This window comes from Artemia sp. Qi Xiang Cuo, chromosome 4 (genome assembly GCF_049724085.1).
Source record: "Artemia sp. Qi Xiang Cuo chromosome 4, ASM4972408v1, whole genome shotgun sequence".
In the NCBI taxonomy this organism is placed as follows: Eukaryota; Metazoa; Arthropoda; class Branchiopoda; order Anostraca; family Artemiidae; genus Artemia; species Artemia sp. Qi Xiang Cuo.
The window spans coordinates 85,317,664-85,342,663 of NC_142797.1; the positions used below are offsets into that span (position 1 = coordinate 85,317,664).

At 35.9% G+C, this 25,000-nt stretch overlaps 1 protein-coding gene and 1 pseudogene across 1 annotated transcript in view; one reads left to right on the forward strand and one right to left on the reverse strand.

The window, feature by feature from the left end:
- Nucleotides 1-2,884: 2,884 nt before the first annotated feature.
- LOC148953558 (uncharacterized) overlaps nt 2,885-25,000 on the forward strand; it is a 37,913-nt gene continuing 15,797 nt past the window's right edge. The window contains exons 1-5 of the mRNA XM_089088599.1: nt 2,885-3,517; nt 12,472-12,620; nt 13,935-14,087; nt 17,062-17,276; nt 22,205-22,391. Coding sequence (XP_088944725.1) covers nt 17,108-17,276; nt 22,205-22,391 — 356 coding nt within the window. The 5' untranslated portion in view covers nt 2,885-3,517; nt 12,472-12,620; nt 13,935-14,087; nt 17,062-17,107. The remainder of the gene's footprint in view (nt 3,518-12,471; nt 12,621-13,934; nt 14,088-17,061; nt 17,277-22,204; nt 22,392-25,000) is intronic.
- Nucleotides 11,480-12,166, reverse strand: LOC148953559 (tyrosine--tRNA ligase, cytoplasmic pseudogene; annotated as a pseudogene).

Sequence of the window (25,000 nt, forward strand, 5' to 3'; positions counted from 1 at the left end):
ATTAACCTTAGAATAGGCAGGCATAAGCGCAGGTAAGCAGGAGATGGAATATCTAGTAAGATTTGTTTTATCTAATATACTGAATTGTTGCAGAGGTGCTATATAATTCTGTGTTGGTTAATTCATTTAAAATATTTGTCAATCAAACAGTTCGTGGTAACGAACTGTAAGTAAGGAGCGACCCGGCTCAATGGTAACCGAAACTCTAAAAAACGGAATTTTGATACCAATAGATACATAAAAAGAATCAGATTTTAATTTTGATTTCAAATATATAACTTTCATCAAGTTTAGTGCTACCCATCAAAAGTTACGCACCTGAGAAAATTTGGCTGATTTTCAAAAAAAGGGGGAAAGACCCCCTAAAAGTTATAGAACCTTAATGAAAATCGTTATTCAGCGTATCAGAGAACCCTACTGTAGAGGTTTCAATTTCCTATATACAAAAATGTGGAATTTTCCATTTTTTGCCAGGAGAAAGATCACGGATGCGTGTTTATTTGTTTTTTTTTTGTTTTTTTTCTTCTTCTTTTCCCTAGGGGTGATCGCAACACCCAGTGGTCCTAGAATATTGCGCGAGGGCTCATTGGAATGGAAATGAAAAGTTCTAGTGCCCATTTTAAGTGACCAAAAAAATGGAGGGCAACTAGGCCCCCTCCCACGCTCATTTTTTTCCCAAAGTCACCCGATCGAAATTTTGAGATGATCATTTTGTTCAGCATGGTCGAAAATGTTTTAATTATGTCTTTTAGGATGATTTAATCCCTCGAAGCCCTCAGGGGGAGGGCTGGAAGTTATGAACTTTACCCAATGTTAACATATAGTATTGTTTATTGGGAAGTATACAAAAGTTTTCTGGAGGTTTTTTTTTCTGGTAGTGGGGTGGGGTGGGTGGGTCAGGGATAATATTGGAGGATCTGTCCATGAAGGAAGTTTTCATAGGGGAAGGGAAATTGCCATGAAGGGACTAAAATATTATTCATCTTTTGGCCACAGATTCTAATTCAGTCTTTGTGTTTAATCAAGCTCGTTTATCCAATCCAATTAATTAAAAATTAATCTGATTTAATTTAATTCAATCAATCAAACCATATTCAATCAAAATGCACTTTAACTTAATCATATTCAGTAGATTATTTCTATGACCACACTGGGTAAGAAAGACAGAACAATAATAGGTAAGAAAAGAGAACATGTTAATATCATTTTTTATGCCGTTAACAGTTAAAACTTATCTTGTATGTGATTTTATAATTCCTCTGGAGGGAAGTTGCAGAGCGCACTGGGTATGGCGTTTTCGGTAGCGAAGGACTATCAAAACCTACTATTAGGCAAGTTTTTTGGATAATTTTGTCTCTTTTGTGAATAATATTGTTTTGAGTGTGCTAAATATTTGCCCCTTTTCAATATTTGGGTAAGTGGATATAAATTGTTTGCGTTAGTATATTGGTATCTAAGAGCAGAGAAAACAGAAAGATTTCCAAATAGAGTGTCTCCAAAAATTTCTAGTAATTTGGGAGTTAAATATTTGTTGACTTTGGACTGTTCAATGTTTCGGAGGTGAAAATATATAGTTTGTGTTAATATGCTGCAATCAAAGAGATTTTTTTTTAAAATAATGATGGGAAATCCGGCACCCCCTTCATAGCAATGTCCCGTCCCCCATGAAAACTTCCTTCATGAAAAGATCCTCCCATATAACCCCCGACCCACCCCCATATTCCACAACCAGAAAAATTCCCCCTGAAAACGTCTGTATAAATTCCAATAACCAATACTATATGTTAACATAGGGTAAAGTTCATAACTTTAAGCCCTCCCCATGGGGGCTTCGAGGGATTAAGTCATCCTAAAAGACATAGTTATAACATTTTTGACCATGCTGAACAAAATGGCTATCTCAAAATTTGTATCGTGCGACTTTGGGAAAAAATGAGCTTGGGAGGGGGCCTAGTTGCACTCCATTTATTGTTCACTTATTAGGGACACTAGAACTTTTAATTTCCGTTCCAATGAGCCCTTTCACGATATTCTAGGACCACTGAGTCGATATGATCACCCCTGGGAAAAAAAAAAACAAAAACAAATAAACACGCTGATCTTTCTTCTGGCAAAAAATGCAAAATTCCACATTTTTGTAGATAGGAGCTTGAAACCTCTGCAGTAGGGTTCTCTGATACCCTGAATATGATGGTGTGATTTTGATTAAGGTTCTATAACTTTTAGGGGGTCTTTCCCCCTTTTTTCAAAAATCAGCCAAATTTTCTCAGGCTCGTAACTGTTGATAGGTAAGATGAAACTTGATGAAACTTACATATTTAAAATCTGAATTAAAATCTGATTTTTTTGATGTATCTATTGGTATCAAAACTTGTGACCACTACTACTGTTTGCAGCCACCACTACTGCTTGTAGATACTACTACTACTTATGACTGCTACTATTACTTGTGATTTCTGCTATTACTTTCAACTAAAATTACTGCTTATGTTTAAACTTTTGGCTAATGTTCAGGGGAGTATTGAATTAAATCAAAAAACAATATCTGTATCCATGTTGTCAAAAGATTCATCTGCAATATATCAAGGACGGCTATAGGTATTAAATTGAAACTTTCAAGGAATGTTGAGGAAAATTAGGGACTAAATAAAAATATATTATGTGTAATATTTACAACCACTAAGTAATCAAAAATATGTGTTTGGTAAATTTTAAAATGTAATTTTTAAAATAAAATTCTATTCTCTTCTTCCCTTACAAAAATATCTCTATGGATCACCCTAATTTAATTTGCAATTTTTTATTGTTCCATAATATTTTGATCCCATTACTTAGACCAGCCACACACTTGACCCCAAACTACTAGAAAATAATTCTTTTCTTAAATCCTGTAATTCAGGACAAAGAGCCATGAAGTGAAGCATATCCTCGCCCTTATCTTCACACATGGGGTACGAGTAAGGACTATCTATTACCCTTACTGTCCCTAAGTGCCCTTCTTTCTCCAAATGCTAGGAAACTAGATATTTTCATCTGGAATTTTTTAGGGTATTTTAGTTGCAACAAATTGATAACATAATTTGTCTTTTATTTTTCTCTCACAAAATTTAATTAGCTTGCTTTATCATGCTCAAAAGAAAATTATTGAAGTTTTTGTTTAGCTCATGTTAAGGACAACGGTCTGTTGGGTGCTAGAACATTGGCGCCATATCAATGATTGAAAACACTTCTAACCATTTTATAAAAGAAGAAAAAACGAAGAAAAAGAAGAAGAAGAAAAAAAAGAATCCATGAATTGTGTCATGGAAAGTCAAGAAAAGGAACCTCGTAATTCTTTTTGCTTAGAAGTATCAGATCATTTGAATTTTTATTATATATTGAGCCTGTCATTGTTTTTCTAAGATATACGTTTTATTTATCAGTTTTTCCTTTTTTTTCAGCTGGCGCAACACGAATCGCCATTGGTAAGATTTACCTTTGCAAAGTGTGTGACGGATTTTGCCAATCTTTCTTCTAAGTAAGAAGATTTTTAATTCTGTCTTGTTACTTAAGAAAGTAAAATGAAAATAGTAACATTAATTTTTAGACTTAGTTTGAATGTTGATTTAGAATCTGAATCTCATAGCTGGTAGATATAGAATACATTTTAGGGAAATAGTCATCTGTGCGTATTGTTTGATATTTTAATGTCGGATTACGGAATATAAATCCAGATATTCAGCTGCTAGTGTAATAAAGTTTCATGTTTTGAATCAGAAATTTGCACAGTGGGAGGGGGCCTCGAGTCAAGCTGGATATAACAGAAGTTAGTTGAATAGGGGATTAGAGTGGGAGGGACAAGTGTATAAGAAAAAGGTGTTCAGTAGACGATAGCTTCAAGAAAAAGTATTCAGTAGAGGATAGCTTCCAGAAGAGGTGTTCAGTAGAGGATAGCTTCCAGAAAAGGTGTTCAGTAGAGGATAGCCTAAGAAAAAAGGTATCAGTAGAGGATAGTTTCCACTACTATTCAAATGAGAATACCCACAGGCTAACTCCTCTATCCTCAAGGCCTTCGGGAGATCTCATAAAAATATTACTACTCCACGGTAGAATTCAGTACCGCTCTGGGTTACCGCTCTTGGAAGCTGGGCTGGAGCGGGGCTTACGTCCGCAGGTATGACCAATTGGAATTATACTGGGAAATCTAAACCCTGTCGAAACCACCGATGTTCTCTCTATCGACAGATATCACTACCAAACCCGGGGTATACGTCTAGAACAGAACAGTTGTGATCTAATACATTTAGTTATTACGTTTAAAGATCATGGCGAAAACGAACTCTCGTAATATATAAACAAACTTACTTTTGTTATCTGAATATCACGGAAAATAGAACTTCAAACCACCAATATGCTCAGATTATAGGAAAAAATGTAAGCAAACTTATCAAGAAGCTAGAAGAATATCTACTCTTGGGTCATTTGGGATGTAAATCACACTGACCGTGCTAAATCCCAATGACCATGTTAAACAAATATCATTCTCATCTGTGATCGTCCTAAGCACATTTTTTTGCATTGCTCTCTTAATTGCACTACTCGCTTGGCTTGCCAGTGGCAGATTAAGAAACTTTTATTACTTTTTACGAAATTTAACTATTGCAATCTTTAATTAACTTGGAGGATAATATTTACTGCATTGCCTAGTTAATCAACTTTGCATAATTTGTTCAAAGGGTTTTTAGGTGAAAATTGGGAATGCTGTGTTATCCTTCCAGACAGAGGAGAGATAAAAATTAAAATTTTAAATACCATACTGGCTTTCGAATAGGTTCTTCCACTCTAGGCCCGGAGTCCCGCCGTTTGCATCAGATGGATGGATATTTCAAGGTCTGGTCAATACAACTACCTTGAATGGTATACAGAAGAGTTTCAAAAACAAGCTGATGTCCTCCAAGGCTCCGTATTGTTCCGTCATAAACCTTGGGATTAAAGTCAAAAACAGTGCTTTCCAAAGATACCTTTCTAGAAAAGTAAGGCTTAGTCATAGAAGTGTTGACTTTCAGAATTTGTAAATAGTTTCCAAAAAGGATCAATACATAGATAATGTGGTAAGGCAACGGAGTTTAAAAGTTTTGGAAGAAATTGAAGGTTGAAGAGTGTCTTACGTGACAAAAGATGCATTCGATAGCCCGACAACTTGTTTAAAGTGAAATATTATGAGTCATCATGTAAGCTTTACGACAAACCAATATGGAAATCAATATAAATTATGTGTTAAGCAGGGTTGATCTCTTTCTTTATTACTATTGTTAGGATTATTAAAGAGCCATTTTATTCCTTATTAACCATTTAGACCAGATTTTCAACTTAAATAAGGAGTGAACTGGGCTATCTTATGAGTAAATTCATCAGAGCTGTAGCTGTAAATCTTCCTTGTAACGACACAAGACGCTATCCTTTCCAAGTAATTTCGCTGTTGGAATCCACAATCAAAGTCTGCAAAGTTTCCAGGACTTTTGCTTTAGGTTTAGTACGTCATCAGGACTACCTGTCTCATATCGTTCAATTAATGCTCTGAGGTTGCCTCTAGGCTGCCTCCTACTTGATTATAGGCTCTTTTGCTTTTGGCGCTGACCTAGACGCACATAATATCAGTCCTGCTTATTCCACTCCTCACGTTTTGCTAATTTTAAAGTCCAAACACAACGACAATTTGATCTTTCTTTTCAAACAGTTCGTGGTAGTGAACTGTAAGTAAAGAGCGATGCAGCAGAATAGTAACCGAAACTCTAGGAAACAGACTCTTGATAACAATAGATACTATTACTACTACTAAAAACTCACCGCAGCACCAAGCTGCCTCAGGCCAACACAGCTACGCCCGCTCCCCCTCCATCCCAATTTATTCAAAGCCTTCCTTTTACACCTGCCCACGAAGTTCCAATTTCCTTTAAATCTTTCTTTATGGCGTCCTCCCACCCTAGACGGGGGTGACCTGCTTTCCGTTTAGCCCTAGATGGTTGGCCGAAAAGAAAAATCTTCGGCAATCTGTCATCATTCATCCACACAACATGCCCTAACCACCTTAACTTTTCTTTCATCATAGACCTAGAGAGCGGTCTTGAACCATGTTTTTCGTATAGCCTATTGTTTGAAATACGGTCAGTCAGCCGGGTACCCAGAACAATCCTTAAGCAATTTCTCTGGAAAACATCTAGCAAATCTTCATCCGCTTTTCGGAGCGTCCATGCTTCAGAGCCATATTTGACCTTTGCAGACTTATCTTCCTATTCTTCCAGACTTTTTTTTAACTGTGAAAAAACACCCTGAGCCTTGGCTATTCTATTTTTAACATCTTCACTACTCCCACCATCTTTACTGATAATACTACCGAGGTAAGTGAAGCTGCCCACCTGATCAATCTTTTCATTACCCAACATCACCTGTTCATCTTCACTTATTCCTAGCCTTAGTGACTTAGTCTTCCTAACATTAATTTTAAAACCAATACTAGCATCCTGAACTCGCAAAACCTCTAAAAGTTCATTCATTTTGCTCACACTTTCATCTAGGATGCTTAAATCATCAGCAGAATCCAAGTCCAGGAGACTTTTTCCTCCCCATTTGATTCCGTGGTCTCCCATTGCCTTTCCTGTGCTCCTTACATAGTACTATACACTTTAATGTATAATAGTACTAATCACTTTAATGTATTTGTCTGGTATACCATACAAGGATAAAACTTTTACTAAAGATACATCAAGAGAATTGTTAGATATAACAAATTAGATCTAACAATAGATACATCAAAAGAATCGAATTTTGATGCTTATTCAAATTGCATAAATAAATTGACTTTTTTTCAATTGAAAGTAAGGAGCAATATTGAAACTTAAAACGAACAGAAATATTTTTTGTATGTGGGGGTTGCCCTCGTCAATACCTCGCTCTTTACGCTAAAGCTTGACTTTTGGTTCTAATTATTTAAGAATGCCTCCTGATATACAAGGACCCTTTAATTAGAATAATAAGCTTTTTACAAATTCAAAAAATACTTTAGGGTAAAGAACGGGGTACTGAGGAGGGGGTAACCCACACATATACGTAATAATTTCTGTTCGTTTTAATTAATGATGCTCCTTAGTTTTAGTTGAATAAACTTATTTTTATCTAATTTCTGATAGTTTTTAATTGATGCTGGGAAATCCAGCTCCCCCTCCCATAGAAAATTCCCTTCCCCTCCAAAAACCCCTCCCCCACCAGATCCTCCCACGGAAGCCCCCCCCCCCGCAAATCCCCCCTCCCCGCCAATATCTTTATACTTCCAAATAGCCAATACTATACGTAAGCAACAGGCAAAGTTCAACAGGCAGGGTTCAAGTCATCCTCAAAAACAATTTTATCAGATCTTTTGATCATGTTGATGAAAAAGGCTATCTAAAAATTTTGGTCGGACAATTAAAAAGGGGAGTGGATAAAAGGGGGGGGGGTGGTGGGCTACCTGCCCTCTATTGTTTTTGGTCACTGAAAAATGGCACTAGAACTTTTAATTTCCGGTCAAATGAGTCCTTTTCCGGTCTTCTAGGATCGCTAGTTTGATACAATCACCCCTAGGGAAAACAAAAAAAAATAAAAATAAAATAAACACGCATCCGTGATCGTGCTTCTGGCAAAAATTAAATTCCATATTTTTGCATATAGGAGCTTGAAACCTCTGCAGTAGGGTTCTCTAATATTCTGAATCTCATGGTGTGATTTTCACTAAGATAACATGATTTCTATGGGGTGTTTCCCTCCTTTTTCAAAAATTAGTCGGAATTTTCTGAGGCTCATAACGTTTAATTGGTAATATTAAACTTCACGAATTTTATATGTTTTGAATAAGCATCAAAAATTGATTCTTTTAATTATATCATTCTTATCGATTCTATTATTATCAAGATTCTGTTTTTTACAGTTTCGGGTACTATTGAGCCGCGTCGCTCCTTTCTTACAGTTCGTTACGATGAACTGTAGATTTGGTAACATTAAACTTCAAAAACATCTAGCGATCTTAATGAAAATCGTGGAAGGGTCTTTCCATGGAGGGGGATTCGTATTTCCCATCATTATTTCAAAAATGATCAGAAAGTAAATAAAAAAACAAGTTTTTCCAACAGAAAGTAACGAGCAACATTAAAACTTAAAACGAATAGAAATTTTTACGTATATGAGGGGTGTTTCCCCTCGTCATTACTTCTCCCTTTACGCTACAGTTTTCTTAGTACTTTTAAAAGAGCTACTAGTTCTAATTAAACGGCCTTTGTGATTCAGGATTCATTCTTAAAGAATCGGGACCGAATTCAAACTTTAGCGTAAAGAGTGATGTATTGACGAGGGGGTGACCCCCCTCATATACGTAATAATTTCTATTTGTTTTAAGTTTTATTGTTGCTCCTTACTTTCAGTTGAGTAAACTTGTTTTTTATTATTTAATCTCTGGTTGGAACATACTCCACAAAACCATTGGCTATTGTTTTTAGCATCCATTCACCTAAATCAGTTTCTTAGGCAGCGCGCTAGGGCTGTCTAAGTAAAGAACGATGTGGGCACAATGTGTTTTTTTTTTCTCCATACCCGGGCACTTCGTATCGAAGGAGTTGTCGTAGAAACTTCGAAAAGGGTTCATTAGATTGGAAATTGGAGTGGCTAGGGCCCTTTTTCATAGTCGAAAGTGATTGGAGGGCAGCTAGCCCCCCCAGGCCCATCATTCCCCCAAACACATCCAATCAAAATTTTGAGATAGTCATTTTGCTCAACGTAGCTGATTTCCAGGTAGAAAACATCTTTTTAAGGAGGACACTCCCCCACAACCCTCGGGGCAAGGGTCTTAAGTTATGCCCTGAGGACATATAATATCAATGTCGAGACAATGTACAGTTTATTATTTTTTTTTCTTTAAAGCAGGGCACTTCATATAGAAAGGGTCGTCGTAGAGACTTCAAAAGGGGTTCATTCGATTGGAAATTGAGAGATCTAGTGCCCTTTATAATAGTCGAAAATGATTGGAGGGCAACTAGCCCCCCCCCCTCACACCCATCATTCTCCCAAACACATCCAATCAAAATTGTGAGATAGCAATTTTGTTCAGCGTAGTTGATTCCCAGATAGAAAATATGTTTTTCAGGAGGACACTCTCCCACCACCCTCAGGGCAAGGGTTTCAAGTTATGCCTTGGGGGCATATAAGGTTTTTATTGAAGGCGTTGTCGTAGAAACTTCAAAACAGGCTCATTTGATTGGAAATTCAAAGGGCTAGTGCCCTTTTGAATAGTCGAAAGTGATTGGAGGGCACCTAGCCCCCCCCCCCCCATGACCATCTTTTCCCCAAACAAATCCAATCAAAATTGTGAGATAGCCATTTTGTTCAACGTATTTGATTTCCAGATAGAATATAGGTTTTTAAGGAGGACACTCCCCCACAACCCTCAGGGCAAGGGTTTTAATTTATGCCCTGTGGGCATATAAGGTTTTTATAGAAGGCAATGTCGTAGAAACTTCAAAACAGGCTCATTCGATCTGAAATTCAAAGGGCTAGTGCCCTTTTTAATAGTCGAAAGTGATTGGAGAGCAACTAGCCCCCCCTCCACGCCCATCATTCCCCCAAACACACCCACTCAAATTTTGAGATAGTTATTTTGTTAAGCGTAGTTGATTTCCAGATAGAATCTATGTTTTTGAGGAGGACACTCCCCCACAACCCTCAGGGCAAAGGTTTTAAGTTATGCCCTGGGGGCATGTAAGGTTTTTATAGAAGGCGTTGTCGTAGAAACTTCAAAATAAGCTCATTCGATTTGGAGTTCAAAGGGCTAGTTCCCTTTTTAATAGTTGAAAGTGATTGGAGGACAACTAGCCCCCCATGCACTTCATTCCCCCAAAAATATCCAATCTGAATTTTGAGATAGCCATTATATTAAATATAGGCTAGTTGATTTCCTTATAGAAAATATGTTTTTTAGGAGGACACTCTCCCACAACCCTCAGGGCAAGGGTTTTAAGTTATGCCCTGGGGGCAAATAAGGTTTTTATAAGATAGCGTTGTCGTAGAAACTTCAAAACAGGCTCATTCGATTGGAAATTCAAAGGGCTAGTTCCCTTCTTAATAGTCGAAAGTGATTGAAGGGCAACTAGCCCCTCCCCCACGCCCATTAGTCACCCAAATCTCTCCAGCTAAGATTGTGAGAGGGACAATTTGTTAAACATAGTATTTTTCCAGATATAAAATATTTTTTTCTGAAGGACAATTCCGAACAGACCTCAGGGCTTTGGTTTTATGTTGTACCCTGGGTTAAACAAAGTTTTTAGAGAAGGGAGGACAACTAGCCCCCCCTCACGCCAACCATTCCCCTAAACACATCCAATCGAAATTTTGAGATAGCCATTTTGTTCAGCGTAGTTGATTTCCTCATAGAAAATGAGCTTTGAGGAGGACAATCCCTCACAACCCTCAGGGCAAAGGTTTTAAGTTATTCCCTGGGGGTATATAAGGTTTTTATAGAAGGTGTTGTCATAGAATCTTCAAAACAGGCTGATTCGATCGGAAATTCAAAGGGCTAGTGCCCTTTTTAATAGTCGAAAGTGATTGGAGGGCAACTAGCCCCCACACGCCCACGAGCAAAAAAATACGAGTAAAATCAACCAAGCTCGAAACTACCACAAATCAGCATCAATAAATAAATGAAACCCAAAACGAACAGAAATTACAATAAATAACCGAGTCAAAATCAAAACGAGCAGAAATTAACATAAGTTTGGCGCAAAATTCCTATGCCTTCCCAAGGCCAGAACAAAATTTGGACTTTACTGAAAAAATACAAATGAATATGCATTGTGAGTTTAATATACATATACTGATATTTAGTAATTAAAATGTTAATATTATTTGATTTATTTAATTTGTAAAAGTAACAACATTTATATATTTTTCAGTAAAGTGCAAATTTTTTCTGGCCTTGGGAAGGCATAGGGGGTTTGTGCCCAACTTATGTTAATTTCTGCTCATTTTAAGTTTGACTCGGTTATTTATTTTTATTTCTGTTAATTTTGGGTTTCATTTATTTGTAGATTATTGTTTGTGATAGTTTCAAGCTTAGTAGATTATTTGATATTTATTTTTGATCATTTTTTGCTTAATTGAGTTATTTACTTTTCTTTGAAAAACTTATTTTGTGGAAAAAGGTTTTTTAATTAATCTCTCACATAAGAGAATCAGCTTCAGGATTTCAATAGACATTGACAATTTTACCTATGTGCGTGTTCAATTATTGGGGCCCTGTTTTATCTCTCAAACCGTCCTGACCGAGTAGTTAACGCACTGAAATTGAAATCTTGAGGACAGGGGTTCGAGTGTTGGTGTTGCTGGTTCTTTGCTGTGGAACAGGGGTCAATGTTGTGACTGTATGAGCTCATCCAGGTTTGACCCAGCTCTAAATGCGTGCCTGGAGAAATCTTTCGGAAACTTAAAAACCTTCATCGTCCGTCATAAGAGAAGAAGTTACATATTTGATGAAGGTGAGTAAACTATTGTCTGCAGTGTTTCCTGGCTCACAAAAGGCTTTCTTTGGCCTTTTCTTAACAAATGATGCAAGACCATTGAACCCGCCTGTCTATCATTGGACTCATTTGATGCATCAATTTTAGCATATCCGAGGACAGACACTTTCCTGTAAATGTGAAAATCTTTCTGTGATCATCTCCTCCAAACTAAGCGCTAACCTGCAAATATTCTGGCTTGCAAACCAGGATAAAGAAGGTTGGACAATACAGGGTGATCAACTTGTTTGACAACTTTAGTGCCAGATTTCTTAGCATCTTGTTCGGCCACCAGACTAGATAATTTATAGAGATCCAAAGTGTATTCTCTCGATAATTGATGTTTGGAACCTTGAACAAACTTGGATTTTTTAAGGAAACACCTTCAAGGGCTTTCAACATTTACTTCATGACTGCCTCATAGTAGTTTGTATGCATTTGTCGCATTTCCCATGATACTTTCATATTATCAGCATATCAGCGAATAAAATCATCACGTCGCTTCCAGTCTTCAAAAAGTGGGCCATTTTACCCATTGGCAAAAAGTAAGCAACACATGGCTTCCCAGTCATTGCATTTTCCTAATAGATTTTCAAATATATCTCCTTTAACATCTGGTCTTAGTATTACCTCCTGGAGATTTCATGTTACCATGTTACTTCAATTGTTACCAAGGAACCATTTTCCGAAAGTATCTTTGACAAAACTTTATTAGCTTTTTATGAGAAGCTATTTTCTGAAGTTCTACAGCTTGGATACCGATGAAAAATGTGTTGAAACCACCTAGTTACACGAAATAGATGAAGAAAAATTGAATCCTTCAATTGAATGAATAAAATTATCTATTTTATTGCTACTTATTTAATGTCTTTGGCGTTTACAACTGTTTATGAATTTTAAGTTTTCTTACTTTTTGCAGCAAATGACGTGATATTATCTCATATGATTACGTTTCTAAACGACAAGACTGATCATCAACTTCGATCCTCGTTTTTCAAGGCTATTGTTGGGGTAGCTGCGTACATTGGATGGACTTGTTCAACCCTTCTCAAACCCCTCTTACAACAGGTAATACAATGCATTAAATTTCTTTTACCATATTCTTTGCTACGCACAGTAGAGAAGTGGGGGAATCAAGTCGTTCCACTGTCCGCAAATTTTGGGGAAATATCAGAAGTTTGCTGATTCCCATAAAAGAAAATTTAGCTCCCCAAATCCCCAAGATTTGCTCTAAAATAATCATTTCTTCTCGAAAACCACGAAAATTTAATTTCGCTCCTGCCCAAAATTTCTTTGAAAATCAAAGCTTTTCTCGAAAACTCGTCAAAATATTTCCCAGTTCATTAAGTACATCTTTTTCCAATTTTAGAACGATTCCACTGAGTCATTCAGTTTTTAGAAAACATTTCTGTTTTTTCCAAAAAATAGGTAATGTAGAAGGTAGGGCTTTGTTGCTCTCGGCCTGCCAAACATTATGCTAATTTTCTATGTATAAAATTATAAAACTAGTAAATAAAACATTCTGTGTCTTACATCAGTTTCTTTAATGACTGAATATATAAAGTTGAAGTTGATTATATGTTGAAGTTGAAGCTGAATATATGAAGTTGATTAAGCAATAGTCAAAATGATCGTTAACACAACTATATCTAGATTAATCACAGAAAAGTAGTGTTTCTTGTGTGAGCCAAGGTTTAGAGTGACTCTATTGTATTGATTTCCGTGAGACCTCCAGGTGTATGAAATATGAGTAGCTTTCCTGCTTCTGCTGGGGTGACATCTGTCATACCCAATTTTTTTTTTCTTTAAATGGTATAATCACGCCTGAAAGTAAATATCCCGGCTTTTTGTTTTGTGTTTTAATCAATGTATAGGGCATTGTTGGTATCTGCTTGATAATTACCGTAGAAACTTTAAACCAATCAAAACTTTCAGTAATGTATTAAGTCAGTAAATGAAATTTTTAAAGATCAATATATGATGTTATTTGTTGGCCATCAGATCTTCATTATTATTTTCTTATGCAGGTTATAAAAATACTGAGTTTCAACTAAATGTCACTAGTAGATGTTAGGTATTATGGTAAAAGTTATTTGATTGTGAAAGTGCTAAAAATGAGAGCCTTTTTGCAGAAGCCAATGAGGGCCATCCTCCCAAAGTTTTAGGCTCTTAGAATTCAGTTGTCAACAGTTGTGAAATATCTATACTGGAATCATCATTAACTCCTCCCCAATCAAGTGCCATCTCCTCGCTTGTGCCCCTCCACCTCCCCAAAGAAAATTTTGATTATTTTTTTACTCAATATTTTTTTTATTCTTCGAATTTCACCCTTATGTTTTCTTGTTATCAGACATTCGATCCCTAATGTAAGTTGTGTTTCAGGGTCTCAGTGATCCTGAGGAATATGTTATAGTCAATGCCATAGATGCGATATCTGGACTAGCTCAGCTGGGTCTATTTCAAAAACCTACGCTGTTTGAGATGGTAAACGAAGTTGTACCTTTACTAGTACATCCGAATTCATGGATCAGAATGGTAAAGTTTTTTGTTAAAGTATAAGGTGCTGAAAATATTGCAAGAGATGATGGTATTATTTAAATACTTCTCGTTGTTTTCTCTCGATCCGGTTTCTCCTCAAAAAAAGAAAGAAATTTGTAACGCAATAGAAGCACGCGAAGGCTTGACAACAGCATCATTACAAGTACGTTCTGTTGTATAAAATAATTAGTGTATAATTTATGTGTAAAATAATTTTAGTGTTCCGCCTCGACTTTATTGGTTTTAAAAAGAAGAAAAAGGAATCGTGAGAAAAATGTCTAACTGGTCAACAAAATAGGAAAAATGTATTCATGTTTGCAGCAACAGCTGTAACTTAGTAAAGAACAAACGACGGCCCACAGCAACCAAAAAATTTAAATTGCATTTTGAAAAACAAACTGTCAAGTGAATGAAAAATTTCTATTAAAATTCGATTCAGGAATGGTAACTATTATTTGGATTAATTACTCGGACTATCTGTCTTGGCTTTTTCTACAATTAGCCATGTCTTGATGCCTACTGAAAAATACTTGATTTTAATTCAAAAAGTTTGTTATGGAAAAAAATTATGGGAATTTTGAAAATAACCTGAAAACCTTGAAAAAGGGTCTCTTATCGGAAGGAAAAACACAATTTGAATCGCCTTAGTCGAAAACCTCATACAGAAAAGCTGCAGCTGTCCATCTTTAACGACGAGGAAAATCACTTTTTGTATGAGTGGCCCTGATGTGTCTTCTTTTTATATTCGTTTTGCTTCTTTTTTTTTTCGTTTTCTTTTTTTTTAAAGCCTCTTCAAAGGCCTCCACTTAGGTGTCATCAATTCTGTTTTTTCTTAAGCCATTTTCATTTCTTTTCCTGCTTTTTTCCGTGGCTTTATTTTTAACTTTTTTTCCTACTTTTGTGTGGTTTCATTCTCTCCCTTTTCTTGATGTTGTTTTTAGCCTTGTTGCTGCATTGAAGACTGCCCAGTCATAGGCTTTGCCAAAATATCTATATTTTTCGTTTTTGGTTCATTATTTCAAAATTAAATTGTTTCGGCAAAGACCTCTGCTGAGCCATCTTAAGTCTTGTTTGTCATTCAATGTTTATTCTTTCCATTTTCTTTTTTTTTACTATTCTTATGCTGAAGACTGTGTCTATATTTATGCTAGTTAGTTCATTGGCTACAAATAATCCTTTTCCTTCGAAGACCTCTGCTAAGCTATCTTCAGTGCCGTTTTCAAATAAGCCTTGCTCCGTTTGCAATTAAAAAATGACACGAGTACTCCTGGGAAAGATGTTATAATTCATGCTTTTGAAATGTAAAGAAATGTGACGCTATTCATATGATTTTTTTCCAAAATTAAGGCTCTAAACGACTTTTCTCAAACTCGTGACCTATCTAGATCGTTTTTTCAATGCCAGAAAATCCCATGGTGCCAATTTTCAAACAAAAAATATGAAGCTTTTTTCAAGAAAAAAGTTATACGTACGTACATACAAACACAGTTGCTCGTTTAAAGAAAGTAGATATGTACACATATGTATATATGCACGTTTTTTAACGGGTGATCGCTTACAACCAATGGATAAAGAATATCAAAAAGGGCTCATTTGAATCGGAGGGATTTATAAATTACACGAGGTCGAGGCGTAGTAATTGGCCATTCTTGGCCAATTCGCTTAACTTCTAACCGCAGATTTCTTTTTTCATTATTTTCATTTGTAGATTCGTTGTGAGACTAGTTGCCACATGTCTTCTAGCCGTAGATCCCGTTGTGTTTCACGTTTGTGGATCGTGGATCATACGGCAATTTGGCTATTCTTGGCCAATTTGGCCTACAATGCACGAATTTTTGTCCCAGTAATTCTGGGACAGCTTATAAATCGAACTATTAAAACCCCTCCAGTGTTTTAAAACAATTGGCTGGGGTACGGTGCATTCCATCATCGTACATTAGGCTATAAAATGTCCATATAAAATGAACAATTATTGTAGATAACAATTTGAAAGTTTCATTTGAATCATTTGTAAGATTTCATATTTATTAATTAATGTAGAGTATTGCACAGTTGCACGCCAATACTTGATAGGGCTAGTGGACCGTTTTGTGGGGGAGAGGGCTAAATTTTCCCTCTCTTAATTGAAAATTGTATTTTTATGCGAATGGTTTTCAGCTTTTCCAAGTTGGAGAGGGGCTTAGGACAAGTCTCAGCGCAGGACTTTGATACATCCTTCCTGATCTTATATCTTTAAGCTCTTCATTCTTTTAAATTGACTGAAACAGAAAGTTTGATTTTTTTGATAGTTTAGTAGTGGGACTATCTTTGCACAAATGCCAATAAAGGGTATTACGAAAAGAACAAAAAAAAAATGACAATTGAGTGCATTTATATCCAAAAGTTTTCGTTATTTATAATTCTTACCCAGTTATTTTTATCGATAAAACTTTCCTCGCTTGATTCGACCATTTCTTTACATTTTCCTATGAAATACAAAAGGTTTTCCAAGTACCCCGATTCATTGGGCAAAAAGATCAGGTTTTGTAAATTAGCCTTATCGTCCCCTTTGGAAAACTTCAAATTAATGCTAATAGATCTACAAAGAGACACATAGAGGCAGGGGCGTCCCGAGGCTCATTTTATTGAGGGGGTGATCTTCGTAAATTTTACCGAATCGCTACCTGATTTATGCCGAATTATCTGCAGACATCAAGAATTTTGCTAAATTTCGGCCAATTTTGCAAAATTACTGCCGAATTTTTCGCCATCGGCGAAAGTTTTACCGGATGCCGAAAAAGTTGGAGGGCTGGCTCACCCCTCCCCGCCCCCACCTCGGGATGCCCCTGCATAGAGTGTCACTTAATTTATTTATAAGCCTGGTTATTAAGGAGACAAGTCCACGAGGAGCCAAATAAGGTATTTGTCTTCAAAAAAAGGGTTGATCTAACGATCATTTGAACCAATGATGAAAATGGGGCTTTTCTTATAGCCAAAAAGAAAAACCGATCGTCAACGCACCTGAAACTCCGATAGTAATGAACAAAGAATGGGAAAAAATGCTTGGTGTGCATCACCGTCGGTTGGATGACGAGGAAGGTATAGCCATAGCTACGGATGTAACCTCAGAAGAGGGTGGATTTAATGACAGTGAAATATCAAGCAAGGGGACACTCTTAAGTATGGAGGACTCTGTGTCAAGTGATAGTAAGTTACTTATCAAATGCTAGTTGAAATTACATGATGTTGCTCAGGAATCCTTTTAATAGTTTATTTTGTAGTTTTGGTACGGTTAACCCTAATGATTTAGTTCCATTCTATATCACTCTACTTTCAATTACCCCCCCCCCCTCCAAAATACTGCCATCTTTACTTTAGTGCTTCTGCAGCTGAGCACCACAATCTCTTATCGCAAACGAAAAACGTGGGTTGTAAAATTCCAAAATTAGTAGGTGGGGAGAATTTTAAGTTTAGTGTTCTTGCATAGGAAAATATAGAAGATAGCTAAGGATAGCAGTGTCACTTGTCAAGTCATACTTAAATAATAATTGAAGAGGAACCTCTCAGACCGGCCCTAAATAAACCCTAAATTTTTATCCTCTCCTGCAAGAAATGGTAACGAACTGTCAGTGCTTTAAACAAGGCATGATGCATTACTACCTCCACCAACCCCGTCGCCCGGAGTTTATATTATTGTGCCATGAAGATTAAAATGTCGAAGTTTCAGCCCTATTGGTCGGCTCGCTTCCCGTCGCAAAATTTTAACAAAATCGAAAAAAATGTTTGCATCATGGATCGAACCAGAGTCTTGTTGTGTCTAAAGCAGAAGTAATAATTTTTTATGATGGAGCCAATTAATTGGATATTTCTAGCGGGCTATAAATTACAGTTCAAGTAACTCCCACCCAACCAACCTCCAATAAACCCCCACCTATGAGATAGTAGGGATAAACAATAATACGTTGGGGGTCACAAATAAAATACTGAATTTAAAATAAATATATTGGCTACCCCCTCCCTAACTTTTTCTAACTAAGTCCCTCACCCCTTCTCGACCTTCTCCTATCGGGGATTTTCACACATGCTATGGGCGCTTTAAACGAAGTGAAGCATATTACTACCCCCTCTAGCCCTTTCTCTCCTCCTTTTACTTCCTCTTAATATTCTCTTGGGAGAGGGTTACGCGACCGAATTTCAGCCCTATAGGCTGAATATATACATCTGAATCGGAATTTAATGGTCAGATAAATATACTTACAGATGGTTCATAAATCCAAAAGAATTTTTTTTTTTTCGGGGATCGTTCTTTGACATTTTTATTTAAGTGGTCACATAAAGCCAATTGCCTTATAATATATACATCTATTAGGGATTTAGTCAAAATCTTTTTCCAGTGAGATTTAACTTGGGAAAAAGTAGTTTTTTACTTGACACGTAAAGTGTAATTTCCATTTTGGGGAGAGATTGTCACCCTCAATATCCAACCCCCTGTCTTTGCCGCTATCATCTATCCACCCAAGTATTATAGTAACTAATGACAATCTCGAACACGACTGCTTTTCGGATATTGATACGACCCACAGTGATTTAGTTCGAAGTGGCGCTAAATTCTTTGTCAGGTATTCTTAAAATCAATCACCTTTTTTTTTATGAGAAGTATTTTTTTTAGATAGGTAGATAGATAGATTTATTTTCCATATATCAGTAAAATAATTACATCCCCACAAAAAATACAATAAATACAATCTACAAATCCCCACAAAGGCTCCATGGCCTGTAGGAGGGGGAATATGAAAACATCAAATTAACATTAAACATTTAAACGCTTAACATTTAAACATATAAGCATAATATAAACATTTAAACATATAAAAATAAGCTTTTAAACTCTTAACATGTGAAGCCTTTCCTTCATAAAAAACAAAAAAAAAAAAAGGAGAGTTCACTAAATAAGCTTTATCAAGCTACAGTTAATCACAACATCTATAATAAAAAAAAAAAATTAAATGAAAAAAAACTATTGGCAGCAGGCAAAAGTAAAGAAAATTAATAACATGAAAACAAATATTTTTTTACTAGTCTTTTGAAGGTGCCAAACGAGTGGCATTCTCGAGCCGAATCGGGAAGGGTGTTTCATGTCAAATGACACGCAACAAGAGGATTAAAATTGGATCTTATTGTTGGTGTATGAGGAATTTGGATATTTAGAGAACTACGGAGTTGATAATTTGACCGATCAGATACAAAATAAGACTTAAATGTAAGGGACCTAGGAATATCACCATGGAGCTGAAGAAAAGCGAAAGACGCACAGGAAAGAATATAAAGTTTTTTAATATAAAGTAACGGTTTAGTTGCCGAACGATCTACATCCTGGATAAGATTTATAGCTTTATCATAAGTATTCGAAAGCGGTTTGGGAAAAAAAGGGAAAGTAGACATCCATATGACTGAACAATAGGAAACATAAGAATGAATTAAGCTATGAAATAGGATTCTTAGAATTGGTCCTGGAAAGATATGTTTTAGTTTTCTTAGAATACCGAGGTTTCTGCATACCTTCATTTGAATCAAATCAATATGGTGTTTAAAAGATAAATTTTCATCTAGGAGGATACCCAGGAAACGGACATGGCCATCCTTTGGTCTACTAATAAAGCCTTTGGATATATGAATTTCAGATAATTGAGGACAAGCCTGGGATATACGAGAAAAAACTAGTTTTAGAAACATTTAAGGCAAGAGAGTTAGCATCAAACCAAATTGAAACTCTCTCAAAGAGGTCCACTAACTTTGTACGAACCTCATCCTCTGTTCTCCCCGAAGTAATAAGGGTGGTTTCGTCGGCAAAAGTAACAAGAGAATCCGAGGTATGCAAACTATAGTTATGGGTAAGGGAGACTGTTGGATGACATAGACGACAGCAATAAAAAGAATTTTTATTTCTAACTGCAAAAATTAGGTCATTTATGTAAATTAAAAACAGTGCCGGTCCTAAAACTGACCCTTGAGGGACCCCCTGGTCAACACTTGATGGTGAGCGAAAAAGTGGATCAACAGAAATTATTCTACCAGACAAGAAAAACTTGAACCAATAAAACGCACTACCTCTTACGCTAAAATGAGAAAGTTTAAATAGAAGAACACTGTGGGTTAAAGAATCAAAGGCTTTACGAAAATCCAGAAACAAAGCAGCAGGAATCAAATGGGAGTCTATGGCAGAGTGAAGATAATTCAGTAAAATTGCACAAGCATGCTCAGTCGAATGATTTGCTAAAAAACCAAATTGAAAATGGTGAAAAAAATATTTAGAATTAATAAAATTGTTAAGACGAAAAGGCATCGCTTTATAAAATATTTTTCTAAACACAGACAACCAAGAAATTCGCCGATAGTTGGCTGGTTCATTTTATGTCCTCCCCCCCCCCTGATATAATAGGATGACTCGAGCACGCTTGAGACTACTCGGGAAAATACCATGCTGAAAGGAGAGGTTAATAAGTTTTGTTAAGGGATAAATAATGGAAGGAAGTATGAACTTAATTACTTTAGTAGGAATATTATCAGGGCCAGACGACGGACAATTTTTCAATCCCATAACAATTTTAGCAATTTCTTTCTCCGTCGCTGGTTCCAAAAATATTGACTTCATGCAAGGTGGCCCAAGATAAGACCTGAAGTTGAATCCTGAAAGAGAAGAACTAACAGCCGAAGCGGTCCTTTTATCAATATTCGCAAAATATGAAGTAAATGCATCTTGAACATTTAGTTCACCTTCGATAATTTTGTCATCGAGATCCAAAAAGAAGGGGCTGATGGAGACTGAAAAGAGGGCCTAAGCACAGAATTTATAACCTGCCAAGTTTTTCGTATATCTTTACCACAATCTGAAAAACAAATTAAAATAATACTGGGACTTGGCCTTTCGACACACAGAATTATAAATATTCCTATAAATTTTAAATCGCTGAAAGCAATTAGCTTTCATTGAAGGGCTAGCAGACTTAAAGGCCCTCCAGAGATTATTTTTTCTCCTACAACTCCTAAGGAGACCAGGGGACATCCAAGGATTTAGAGGAAAAGCATTCTTAGACTTACGATTAGAAGGTGAAACAGAACAAATATCAAGAACAGCGTCTTTAATAGACTCATAAAAAGTATCAAATAAACTACAAAAATCAGAATCACTCTCAAAACCACCCCAAGAAATTTCTGCCAATCTTGAGCTAAGAAGCATCAATTCCACTTCGCCAAACCTAAAAGGCCTCTTACCAGACTCACTAGTCCTCTCAATCGTCAGTTTATCAAAACAGTATCTAGAGTAAACAGGGAAATGATCGGAAATATCACTCACTAAAACATAATTTTGGATCAAGGTAGCCGTACAGAAAATATTGTCAATCAGAGATGACGTACTCTCTGTTATGCGAGATGGCATACATACAGAAGGTAAAGTACCTGCGGCAAAAACATACGAATTATGCCATTTTAATGGATACTAGAGGCTATTGTACTGATAGTTTGCAAATCTTACTCTTCTTGGCTCTTTTTGGCTTTTTATATGACTTGTTACAAATGGACTTATCCCCCATTTGAAGGGTTATTTTTTCTCCATAGAAAGACAGTGAGGTCTTGGAAAAAATACCTAATTTAAGGTATGACGTGGAAAATACGTCGTATATATGGGGATATGTGACCAATCAAATATATTACTATAAATTCAACATCATTTCTTTTGTAATCAGAAGACGAAGAAGATTTTGTCACCTTCATTAGATATTCAACTTTCATTTAGGCAATATTAAAGAAGACGATTTTCAACTCAAGACTTTGGATGAACCCTGTTAATGAACTCTCTCAGACAAATCTAGTGAATGAACCATAAACTATTTTGTAAACTGGGCGTAATTATTTGTTCTGTATAAATATGTTAGTTTTAATTTAATTGCCTTTGTATTTCTGCTGATGATGGTCACTGTATATGTGGTCGAAACATCCAGACTTTTGTATCTGTTTTCACTGTCTAATAAATGGACCACTTTTGAATGTTTATTTGTTTGTTATAAAAATTTGATTAAATATTAAAGAAATTATTGCCCGAGAAACGATTACTAATCCCAATTATTATTCGTTAGGTTTAGTGTCGTCGCATCATCAGCGACTCCAAGAATATATATCGTTGAAATCTGCGGAATATCGTTCAACAATGGATAGCTTTGATTTGTCGTCACGCAGTTTAGCTAGCAGAAATATTCCTTCAAAATGGCGACCGAAAGCAGTTCTCGTCGCTCACCTTCAAGAACACTCGAAAGCTGTAAATAGGTAATTTATCATGCCTAAGAAACATAATTTTTTATGTTTTTATTGAATCTGCCTTAAAAAATAAATGGTTTATCATGGTAATTTATCATGCCTAAAAAATAGCTTTTTGTATGTTTTTATTTAAATCTGCCTTAAAAAATAAATAATTGTTAGATGGAATGTGTCAAATATTTTGATTGTCTTTGTACTGGGAAACCGATTTGCATCTTATGAACGGGTCCATGTGACACAATGCGCCGAATGAATAACTTGCTTTCCCACTTTTTTGACACTTCCTTGGATAGCTTTGTGTGATTTGTAGAACTATATGATTTTCTAAGTGCAATGAAAAGCAAAGTTTAAGAGCAGGCAATTATAATAATAATGTGATTTTCTATAAAAACCTGCCATCCAATGGACTCAAACCTACAGCCTACTGCAATCATAGGTTTATTTTAATGCCTTTCAAACGCTTGTGAACTTTGACCAGAGAATCAAAATATGCTTCATCTTCCATTTCAAAGCAATTTAGGCAACTTTTTATAGCGAAACTGAGAGATACACCGCACATACGGTGTTGAGATACCAGCACCCTTTGACATTGCTTGTTCAATTGCCCCCCCCCCCCCCGAGCCCTCTGAACACCTACAAAAATAACCCGGATAAAATGCTTGCTTACTAGGTATTTAGCTGTGTCAAAATAAATTACACACAAGAGAATAAATCAGATGGAATATAACTTCTCGCTCTTTTTACTGGCAAATTTTACACAGAAGCCATTCAGGTTTTAAAGGGCGGAGTTCCTTTTCGGCTTGCGCTTAAGGAGTCATTCGATTGGTTTACAAAAGCACGTTATGATGTATGACACCTTATTATTTATGTGAAAATATTTTAAAAAGAGTAATTCACTTTCTAAACACTTATATTCTACATTTATGTCTTAATTGTCTGTTCATAAATTTATTTAGAGGAGGAAGGGAACATGTCCACTCCCAAAAACGTTTCTTTTTCGGAATTGCCTCTGGAAAGAAAATTCCATTTAATGATCTACTAAAACACAGGCTGAAAGTTTTTTCAAACCATGATATATACTCCCCCTCCCTCTGCATCCGTTAAAAAGGACTTCGAGGCTTTTTATTGCCTTTATAATTCTAGATATTATTTAAGCAGTTTGCATATTTTTGGTGGTTGACTTTTTCGAACATTTTTTTTTCATTGTTTTAATCATATTAAATAGTCATTGGCTATCGCATTTGTTTAATTGTTTACTTTCAATTCTCAGCAACAGCAGAAACAAAAAATTTTTTCTACTTCCCGTAAAATTTATGTACATATTCCTTATCTGGAATTATTGACTCATCCAGGCCCTAAGGGGAAGAGGCTTCTCTAGATGAAAAGACTTATTCGTTATCAGCTTTCAGTATGTTTTGTATGTATTCGATATTAAATGATTCCAAAGTAGATGTTCGTCCGAAACCTGAGGCCGGGCTGTAAGTGAAGTGTAGTCAGTTTCGATATTTGGACAAAACTGTCGTAACGCTAGGTGCTCAAGGGAGTCGAAAGCCGCTTTGTCAGCAGGATTTCCTGTCACCCGATGAAAAGTTAACTTCTGAGTTGAATATTTGGTACACTTCTGATTATATCATAGTCGTGAAATTTCTTTCTTTGGGCTAGTGGAATTTTATTATAAATGTTAAAAAGTTTCCTGTTCGAAGGATGTACTAAAGAATGCATTTCTTAAAACACCAGTCCGAATTCCCATAGCGACGTCCCTTTTTTTGACAAAATTTGCTTCTGCCAGATAATAGCTTTAAAGAATTTTATGAACCATTTGGATTTGGCATTAGAAACCACAATTTTTCAAGGGACAAATTGACATTCTGGGTCATAAAATATCCTTGTAAATGTTATTAACATGTCAAAAGGCTACTGATTCCTCAATACCATATTTTCAATGACGTAACATCACGTAGAGGTCTCTCAAAGAAAGAAGATTCTTTGTCCCTTTACCTGTGAGTTGAAGAGATGGAGGAGATTGAGTCTTAGCCTTGGAGAACGATAAGACGCTATAGATTTTGTACCGCATATACACCATACCCCAATTTATTTCATTTTTCTTATTTTTCTGACAATTTTTTTCTTTTCATTCAGCTTTCTGTTTAGCGGATGGTAAACCAGGCAAAAGGTGAAAGTATTCCTTTGGAAATTATAGTTTACGGTATTTATTTTCTACATGACCGTTTTTACAGCTTTTGTAGCTTTACTTTGCCACTAACTTTAACATAATGTTGAAGGTTTATTCCTATAAAAAATGATTTAAAGTACATTAAGTGAACTACTATTATTTTCACTTAATGTGCTAAAAAAAAATTGTTGAATTCTTGTTCGTTAGAAAAATTTTGAACATCATCAGAAATTATCTTTATTTATTCCCGTCGTATACTCCTGGCACATATATAAATTTAGAATTTATTTTTAGTAATTGGATTTCAATAAAAATGAATGCTAATCTTTTTCGTATCAAGTAAACTAATTCTGATCGATTTTATTCAGGTAAGGATCTTATTCTAAAATAAATTTCATGTAGTGACCATACCGAAATCTTCAGAGACTTGGCCTTTGACTCAGTC